This window comes from Corylus avellana, chromosome ca2, assembly GCF_901000735.1.
Source record: "Corylus avellana chromosome ca2, CavTom2PMs-1.0".
NCBI classification, from domain to species: domain Eukaryota; kingdom Viridiplantae; phylum Streptophyta; class Magnoliopsida; order Fagales; family Betulaceae; genus Corylus; species Corylus avellana.
This window is the reverse complement of record NC_081542.1, coordinates 25,865,808-25,876,585: the sequence shown is the minus strand read 5'-3', so window position 1 is coordinate 25,876,585 and position 10,778 is coordinate 25,865,808. Positions and strand designations below refer to the sequence as shown.

The window sequence follows — 10,778 nt, the reverse complement described above, 5'->3', positions numbered from 1 at the left end:
TAAAAAGAGGGAAAGAAGTTCAAAATCCCGCCTAAAGGGGGCCAATCGAGGTAATTTCCTGACGTGCAACACCTGGCACGTCAGAAATAAATATAAAATTAAATATATATATATATATAATTTTCTGACGTAGCACTGTAGCACGTCATAAATTTTCTGACGTGGCGGTGTGCCACGTCAGAAAATTCTGACGTTGCAAATTCCAACGTCAGAAAAATTCTGACGTGGTAAATGTGGCCACATCAGAAAATATATAATTTTTTGAAATTGCTAAATCTGTAATAATTTTCTGACGTCGGAATAGTACCACGTCAGAACATGGCTGACGTGGCAACAAAATATTTACTGTAGCCACGTCAGAAAATCCCATTTTTTTTGTAGTGGAATGACCAAGAGAACTCTGATGCTTAGTTATATATATATTCTCTAATAAAATTGAATAGAGAACATGGAAAATTATAGAATTTGAGCATATTCAGCAGGAGCAAATGAACATATTCTGTAACAGGGGTGTACCCCTTTTGATGGGAGAAGCCTCACGTCAAATAGGGTAGCCTTGATGAATACGTGTGATTTTCCTTGTAGAGTGTAATTTACCATGTAGATTGCATTAATGGTAAGGTGAGTGTAAAGTTTCGAAGTGGAAAAGAAGATTGTTTTCCTTTGATGGCCTGATTATCTTCCCATATAAATGATGATTGAGTGAGTCCACAAGTCATATATATCCCCAACACATAGGCATATGCTATTATTTTTAGGGTTAGAGTTGTTTCAGGTACTTGTGGTTTAAAGCGGTATCAAACGGATTTCCTAATTTCAAAAACTATCGTAGATGGTACCTGACATCTAATTATAACATATAGTATTTATGTCCAATAATTTAACAATGTACCATGTCAAACCAATCAGCAATTGCTACGTGTGCCATTTGGGCTAGACCCACTCCATTTTTTTTTTGTTAAATGATATTAATGAGACATATGAGACATGTGATAGTTATTAATTAGTTTTATGTGGCACGCCATTAAATTATTGGGTGGAACTATGAATGAAAGTATCATCTGCGTTTATTGGATGTATACAAGTCTTATGTGTGATAGTTTTTGAAACCAAGACATCCATTAACCGATACCAAAAACGCCTTTAATCTTTTTTTGAAAAAGAGGAATGCTATGTAATGTACATTTCTAACTATAGATACTTACCAAGAGAGATGGATAGCGTGTTGTATGATTTTTCGCCACTCATTCCATACTTTCCGTATGCAAGAATTGAGAAAAATTATATTTAACCCTTGAGTTTTCATCTGATTTTGATTCAATTCTTAGATTTTCAATTTTAAGAATAAAGTCACTAGATTTTGTCCAAATTTTAAATTGGTCAGTGTATCACTCTACCGTCAAAATTAACGTTTTTTATCTATCACATGTCTTATTCATTAGGTTTTGTCCAAATTTTAAATTAGTCAGTGTATCACTTTACTGTCAAAATTAACGTTTTTTATCTTTCACATGTCTTATTTGACACACCAAAGTCCATGTTAGCACCCAATAGCAAAATTAACAATTTGACCTCTAATGCTACATATCCAAAAGATTAGGATGACGAATAAGATGATTTTTGTTTATAGAGTTTGGTCTTTTTTTTTTTTATGGATGACTTAGCGCTTAATGAAGTAACATTTATATTAGTTGTTGATAAGGAAGATGATGTGTCAATTGAGACACATGATGTATGACACCATTAAGTTTGATCAAAAAGTGACGGAGGAACCCATCATTTGAGCTCAAGATCCATTATATTGGGTTGTCACAGAAATTGTAGGCCCAATCATTTTATTATATTAACACACAAAACATCATACAAGAAAATTATATTTAACCCAACAACCTTGGGGTGGTTCCGGCCACCCCCATTTTGCTAGCTGGGAGGTGGTTTGGCCACCCCCCAAACCGGCCACGGGTGGCTTCAAAAACCCCATGGGAGTGGCCCCTTTAGGAAAAATGCCACCCCCATTTTTCCTAAAGGGGAGGCTTCTCCAATTTTTTTTTTTTTTAATTAAATTAAATTTTTAATGTTTTTAATCATATATATATTTCTAATTAGGTATATGTCCATGTGTCAATTTTTTAAGGGTGCTAATGTGGATTTCCATCAATTTTTGGACGGAGGTACCATCTATATTTTTATCCATTATCAAAGTACTATTTGTAATGTAAAATGAAATCGATGGAGCAAAAAATAAAGTTGTTAAACAACAAGGGGCAAAAAAGTATTTAATCATTTTTTTTTTCAACTTTTGGGAAAAAAGATATGTGGAGAGAGAAATAATAGGAGAAAATTTTAGGAAAAGAGATATAAAGAGAGAGAGAGAGAGAGAGAAATAATATATTAATGAGATGTATGTGTGAACAGACCGCAGTAAGAATGCATTTTACATTTAAGATGCATAATCCAATACATAATGTTTTTAGTATTTTGCTTATCTATTTTAGATAAAAGTAAGAAATAACTAAGCCAATGTAAGAAATTGATAAGTAGTGGAATAATTAAGCAAAGAATCTGGCTTATCAATTTAATTAATTAGTTAATTAGTGGCAAATTTAAAATCATATAGCTAGTCTTAATTATTCACTACTTATGGACTGCCACTTCAATTTATAAATGATTTTGTACTAAAAATTGTAGTACCCAAGTATTTTCCATGTTGAAATTTCTTGGAAAATGCTTGAAGTACTTCTATTTTTATTACAATTTTCATACAAACTGATGAGACATTCCATATATAATTAGTAAATAATTAAGAGTATAGAGTTGATAATTTAGTTGACAATAAATAATTAAATTAATAAGTTATATTGTTTAGTTAATTATTTTACTAATTATAGACTATCACATCACGTTTTAATTAAAAACAAAAATTGTAATGAACACTTTTTTTTTTTTTTTTTATTTGTAATTCTTCTAGATATATAGACGTCCGTCCTTTGCAGCCACAAAATCCAGGCCGACACCTTTCTTTGAAGCTTAAAATATGACATTGTTCTAGTAACATGGCAACCTAATACTCTAATAACAAGGCATAAAACATTATGTATTCAAATCCTATATATATTAAGTAAACATTATGTACTCTAATAACAAGGCATAAAACAATTTTCATACAAGCTATGCTTCCTCAATGCATTGTAGTCATGAACGATTATAAATTGAAAACAAAACAAAAAAGCAAAAACAAAAGAAAAAAAATGAAATAGTTAAACAAAGAAGTGCATATAGTTCTAGTTAAAACGGAATTAAGGAAATATCGGAATTGAAATGCTTTTATCGGCCATACACCAACATGAATTGCTACGGCCAGTCTTCGGGGTTGGGGAAATCTTCAATGCCCTCAACACTTCTTGCGTATTCTCTCCAACATTTCTTTGCATCCTCCTTCCTATCACCCAACATTGTGTATATAATAGCCTGTACAAATAGGAATTAATATGAAAACCCTTATATATATTGCAAATAACCAAATAAATACAAATAATTAAAAGGTTCGAATTACAAAAAAAGACTACATTTTGCTCTTATTCATTGATCATTTATAATACAAAACGCTCATATTTATAGAAAATTTGAGATAGCGAGATAAATATTGATTACCATCAAAACTTATTACATTCAATCCTATAAAAAGTGAGTAACCTACAATATCGTTTTAATATATTTCCTTTCAATATCGGAAATATAGAGTAGTTCTAAAAGTCAATTTTATGTTACTCTTAAATGTATTTTTAAAAATCACGTTTTCAAATCGCATATTTTAAAATCGCAAATCCAAAAGTCACTAAAGCGGGTGTTTGCGACCTTTCTTCATTAATTTCTTTTCATTTTCGTTTTTTGCTCTAAAATTACTAGTAATTCACACACCTGGTAAAGAAGAAGTCGACCATCTGAAGGGCCACCTGAACTCCGGAAGCAGTCGCACTTCAAGGCCTCTGGATATTTCCCCTGTATATATTAATTCTTCGGGTTAAAGACAACAAGAATGCTAACAACATCTCTAAGAGAATAAGCAAATGATCTATAATAATTAAATTTAACTGTTATGAGCTATTTTTTGTGTCTTGAGTCTCCTTTTATAAGACAAGATTGCCGGCTTATATAGGAACTCCAAATCCAAGTTGTAGAAGTAGTAAAGACCAACTTCCACTCTGAAACAAAACCAATACCAAAAGTAAAAGGAGTAATGGCTGGCCCCACCTGAGTTGACATGGGAAATCAAGTAACTTGTAACAATCTTCACCTTGACGTGATTTGTCATCAAGTCCCAAGTACAAATTTCCTTCTAACGTCTCGTCCAACACCCATAAGGGCAATTGTAAGCTACAAATAACAATCAACTCTTGAACTTGAGAACTAAAATTGGCTTAACCAACATACAATTTTTTTCAATGTGATATCTCCTTGTGTCACAACCAGTTCACTCGCATAATCTAAATTGACATATCCCATGACACTAGAACCAATACCACTGTCTTCGCCAAAGACTAACCCAACATCTGTAACACCCCATAAATAAAGAAGTATCTATTTTCACTGTCCACCAGTATACCTTTCTAGAGTAGCTATTTTAACTTCTTTTTTTTTTCCTAAAGTGTGAACAGGGCATCTCCAACAGAATATGCAAGTGACTCATAATAACTAAATTTCACTATTATAATCTATTTTTTTGTGTCCAGTAGATTAGCTATTTTAACATATTTTTCTTATGGTGTGAACAGTAAATAGGCTTTTATGTCTATTTACCATTCACACTACAAAAGTTTTTTATTAATTAGTTTCTCTCTTCCCCTTTCTTTCTTTCACTCTCTCTCTCTCTCTCTCTCCCCCCTCCTTTCTTTCACACTCTCTCACACAAAATAATATTTAAAGAAAATAGAGAGTAAAATAAAGAATTTGTTGGAGTGTGTACAGAAAAATGAGTAGTTAAAGTAGAAATTTCTACATTTTCAATAGCTTTTTTGGCACCTCTAAAAGTAGGCTCTTTTACTTATTTACTATTCACACTACAAAAGAGTTTTATTATTTTCTCTATCCCTTTCTTTCTTTCACTCTCTCTTTTCCTCTCTTTCTTTCGCACTCTCTCCCGCATAAAAGAATATTTGAAGAAAATAAATAGTACAATAAAGAATCTATTAGAGTGTATATAAATAAAAATATAAATAAAAAGATTACCTAAAATAAAATTTTATATTTTTTAAGTAGCTATTTTGGTTACTTTTGCTAGAGATGCTCTAACCAGGTGCTGATCTGGTTTACCCTAGCGATGGATCTTATTTTCTCTCAATCTATTTCATCCTTTTTGGACCATTAGCCATAATTTGGAACAGGTTCATTAACAGACAAGGAAACATTTGTAAAACCAAGAGAATGATGAGAAGCAGCAGCATATGATAGACTCATGCTATTCAAATCCTTGTTGCTCAAGTTCTCACACGTTTTGGACAAAACAATGTAATTATGAGGACCTCAAAGGCAGTATTGTTCAAAGATAATGCTCTGGTAATATTGCCATGACTTCCTACAACTAAGAATTTGGAAGTGAAGCATGAATAATCTCACATCATCTGTGAACAAAATTTTGAGCATGTTTATAAGGAGTGAGCGACCTCTCTTATAGAACCGATTTTATGAGATAAGTTAGGCCCACGAATTTCATAGCTCCATCAAGAAGTTGATTTTTTTTTTTTTTTTCTAATTCAATAAGGAGAAAATGATTACATATGATCATCAAGGAAGTTGATTGAAATATGCACAAGAACAGTCACAATAAGTATTTGCTGCTACTGGAATTTTTAGATATGTAGACTAGAGCTTGTTAAATTATTAGTTATTTTAAATGCTTAATCTTTTAAATTATGAGAAAATACACTATCTTCTAGAAGTATTCACCCTTTTTCGTTTTGGCGTTCAATGTTGAAAAAGTAAAAATCAACCCACCCAAAAAAAAAATAATAATACAATAAAAATAAAAATAAAAAAAAGTTTCTCACAATGGCAAAAGAACCCTTCGTCAACTTTTTCTATCTCTTTGGGCTCAATCACAAGTGTCACAAGTGACTTTTTAAGAGAGAAACTCTCGAAAATGCCCCCGAGTGCTAAAGTGTCAAAAACATAGAAGATAAAATACCAAAAAAAAAAAAAGAAAAAAAGAAAAGAATATTTATATATATTACACACACATTGGAGGTGGCTTGACAACTAGGGGTTAATCTTTTAAATGGGGGTGGCCACTAGGGGTACTGGTTCGGCCATCCTCATGTGGCCAAATGGATCCACCACAGCTAGTTTGGGGATTGTTGAAACTAGTGACTCATTTTAGAATACCAATTGTTGGCCAAGTAGACAAAATACGTCTGTACAATTAGAGTTTTTCTATATATATATTATGATGCAACTCTAAATCATTAATAGTAAAATAAAGACGCACTCTCTGTAGATGTAAGCACATTGCCAAAACACGTTAAATCTGTGTCTTGACTCTTTTTTTTCGATTACATATTATTCATCATTATTATCCACAGCAACAATAGAGATGGTGAACCACCCTCATGTGGTCAAATGCGGGATGTCGAAACCCTTTGAATGCGGGCTCGACCAAACCCCATATGACCACAGGGAGTGAGTGGACTACTGGTTATTTTTTAAAAAGAATTAATTAATTAATTAATTAATTTTTTTTTTTTTTTGGAGCATTTTCAAGAGTTTGTCTCTTAAAAAGTCACGTGCGACCCACGTGATTGGATTTCCATCCAAAAAGATGAAAGAAGTTGACGGATGGTCTTTTTTGCCACGGTTAGACACTATGGAGAGTAGATTGTGCTTTTTGAACATTTGACACCAAAACGAAAAGAGGTGTGGTGCATACTTTCGCCAGGGGTAAAGTGTTTTTTTTTTTTTTCCTTTAAATTAATATTTGAACATCCCTCACACATGTAAGCCCAGATGATACTCAAAACTTCTATTTTAATATCATGTTAAATTATCAATTATTTCAAAAGTTTTAAAATACTCAACTTAATTACTTATGGTCTGTTTAGGCGTGCGTTTGAGAGGTCTAAAAGTGTGTTTAACACTCAAAAAATATATTTGAAAAAAAAAAAAAGAGTACCCGTTTAGTAAAAAAAAATTGGAAGTGCTTGTAAGGGTTCAAAAAGCCTAAAAATAGCTAAAACACACTTTTGACAAAAGCTTACAAATGAAGCTTTTGCCAAAAAGCGTTTTTTGACTTAAAAACTCTATTTCTTAAACGCAATTCCAAACGGACTCTGAAAAGTAATATTTTAACAAAGTGAATTCCCATGGCTAGGTTTAACATCAATCATCATCATCATCATTCGATGATTATAATGCTGCATTTTCTTTTCTGATATTCTCAATTAGTTTTCATTTTGTTCCCCAGAGGAAAAAATAATAATAATAATAATAATAATAATAATAATGTAATAGATTATACATATCAAAGTTAATTCCGATTTCCCAAATCATAGATCCATCAATTCAATATTAAGCTGATTTTTTTGTTAAATTCTTATTAATTTAGTCAACTTTGAGCGATACTATGCTATCGGAAGGTGCAAGAGATGACAGAGCTTTCCAAAAGTAGAAAGTTGTGTACCAGGCAGATGAGAACTTCAACTAGTGCCAGCTCCAGGTTGAACCTCGTCTCCGAATCCCAGCAGTCCTTACATGCCTTTTTCAGAAGCTTCACTGCATCTTCACTCTTCCCAGATTTCATTAGCCACATTGCCATTTCCTATTTATTTGTCAAAAAAAAAAAAAAAACTATTAAAAAAATAGCATTATTTATTGATTATTTGATCTGATATATTTTGTATCAGCTATCATTTTTTTTTTAATATTTAATTAAAAATTATGGAAAAATTACACTTTACCCCCCCAAAGTTTGGGGCGATTTTCAATTCAACCACCAATGTTTCAATTTTTGAAATGCACCTCCCCAAACTTGCAAATTTTTTTCAATTCGACCAATTTCATCTAAAAATTCCCATATTGCCCCTAATTTTCTTACTTTTTTATTTTTTATAAAAAAAAAAAAAAATTGGGGATTGCAAAAATGGCCAAAGGGTGGCTACGGCCACTCCGAATATTTTTTTAAAATTTTTTTATAAAAAAAAATAATAATAAATTAGCGGTAATATAGAAATTTTTGGATAAAATTGGTCGAATTGAAAAAAAAAAAATTGCAATTTTGGGGGGATGCATTGCAAAAATTGAAACATTGGTGGACGAATTGAAAATCGCCCCAAACTTTGAGGGGGTAAAGTGTGCTTTTCCCAAAAATTATTCTTCTCACTTTTTGATACCTAACTAGCTCTTCAATTTTTTTTGAGTGACATGTAGAATTTATCTCTATTGCAAAACATTAATTAGTTTCAATGAATGAATGACATATTATCTATTGATCGAGCTACATATAATTCATTTTTCCGTAGAATTTAATTTCAACAAAATGAAATTTACTTTATTCTACACATTATTTTAATAAACAAATAAGCCGACATGTTGGTTTTATGTTCAAGGAAAATTAAATATTTGAGTTTAGTTACAACTTTAGGGGTGCCATTGATCTAGATTTTCATTTTTCTTGCTATTCGATTCTTTGTAATTATTTTTTATTATAATTGAGGCCTTAGGAAGGTTTTTTTTTATAATTTTTTTTTTTAAAATACTTAATTATACTATTGCTACTTGTGCCTTATTCCATTAGGGCCTTCGATGACTGCCTAACCTAGCAATAAGTCGGCCCTCCTAGGGCTACAAGATGCTACTTGTAATACCTCAAGATTGTGGTAATTAGTCTACTGCTGCTAAAAGCATAGATGGAATCACAATAAGAGCATGTTTGGCCGTGATAAGCTTAAAAGTGTATTTATCATTTATAAAAACCTTTTTGTAGAAAAAAGTATATGTTTGGTAAAAAAAATTGAAAATACTTTTAAGAGTTCAAAAAGCCAAAAAATGACTTTGTTAAAAGCATAAAAATGAAGTTTCTGTCAAAAAAAGGTTTTTTTTTACTTAAAAGCTATATTTCTCAAACATGCTCTAAGACTAAGAGCCTATTTGTGATTGCGTTTGAAAAATAGATTTTTTGAGTCAAAAAAGTGGTTTTGGCAAAAGCCTTATTTTTAAGCTTTTACCAAAAGTGCGTTTTTGTTATTTTTAAGCTTTTTAGACCCTTAAATGCGCTTTTAAATTTTTTCCCAAACGACTATTTTTTTTCAAATGAATTTTTTTAGTATTAAACGTACTTTTAGGCCCCTCAAACGCAATTTCAATTTCCAAATAGGCTCTAAGAGGACCATAGTCCCATTGTTTTTCAAATTTTCTTTTACAATGTTTTTGTTAGATTAAATATATGTGCATTTTTTGTTTAAAAATTAGGCTTGACCCTTCATTTGACTGGAAAAATCCTAATTCCGTCTATGCTCAAGCAGCTTGACCCTTCATTTTTAGCACAAGTTTTTAATATTAAATTGTTGAGTGATGATACGGAGAACGCCAAGCGTACGTGAACAGTCATGCATGTCTAGCTTAATTTTTTTTTTTTTTATAATTAAAATAATAAAATATTATATTTTATTATTTTAAAATATTAAATCAGCCGGGCGTGGGCACGCCCGGCGTTCCCTTTATCATCACTCAAAATTGTTAATACAAAGTCATATGATATGCATAATATTATGAGGATAGATAGATAGAATCAAGCAGCTGCAGTGAGCAGAGAAATGTACCTTAAAACTGGCAGCGACCTGTTTGGGTGTAGGCTTATCCTTACTTTCCCATGACGGCAAAACAGGATTTTTGGGCTTCCTCTGTTTTGAAGCAAGGTAGACACTCGTATCCAGCAACGATTTCAGCGCCACCCTCCCATCCAACGGGTATATATGTGAAAATCCTGGCATCGATATAGTTTTCTGAGCCCTATTGACTGCAATGGCTACAGGAGGACTCATCGTACAACCGCAGCTGATTATTCCAAGAACACAAGCCAGAGCCAGAGACGCCCCTACACTCTCTCTCACAATTTGCTTCCCATCATCATTCGTTGAAGCTTTTGGGAACCCATTAATGGCACAAACAGGGCCGAAGCCATGCCCAAGTGGGCGGTGAAGAATTGAAGTTTTAGTGTTGGTGAGTGGAAGAGATGAAAGGATTGTTACCGTTGCAGGGGAAGGGATGCGTAGGCGGAGAGGGGGCAGAGGGCCGTGGCGGAGGAAAAGTGAAGATTCCATGGAGCTATGGTTTGTGCTTTTGGGAAATTTGATCGGCTATCTCATTGTAGCATCAAGGAGACCACTTTGGAGTAGCCATGGCTGACAAAAAACACATTGTGTCTTGAAGTAAGGTATCTTGTTTACTTCTTTAAGAAAAATTCTCAGTAGTTATCTGGCAAGGCATCATTTTCGTTTCATGACTTTTTCTTTTTTTAGTATAAGAACGTGTTACACATGTAGGAAGAACTATGAAGAGTCTTGCAAAAAAGTTCAAAAAGTTCATATAATTATGTATGTATATATAATGTAACAATACATGTAAGTTATTTAAAGAGTTTTAGTTTCACATGAGAAATATAGAAAACAATTGAGATATATTATAATGCCCGGGCCAACTCAAACTAAGCTATTGTATTACTTGAATGTTTATATTCTAGTATGGTGCACCGGACGTGCATGCGTGGCAGTATGGCCTTGATGGCGCACTTG

At 32.4% G+C, this 10,778-nt stretch overlaps 1 protein-coding gene across 1 annotated transcript; it reads right to left on the bottom strand.

Moving 5' to 3' along the window:
• Positions 1-3,246: 3,246 nt before the first annotated feature.
• LOC132172461 (uncharacterized) lies at positions 3,247-10,308 on the bottom strand. Its single transcript, XM_059583969.1, has 4 exons — positions 9,807-10,308; positions 7,670-7,807; positions 3,919-3,999; positions 3,247-3,468 (listed from the first exon to the last, which is right to left on the bottom strand). The coding sequence occupies exons 1-4, from the start codon at positions 10,305-10,307 to the stop codon at positions 3,352-3,354; spliced, it is 837 nt and encodes a 278-aa protein (XP_059439952.1). The 5' UTR covers position 10,308; the 3' UTR covers positions 3,247-3,351.
• Positions 10,309-10,778: the final 470 nt, after the last annotated feature.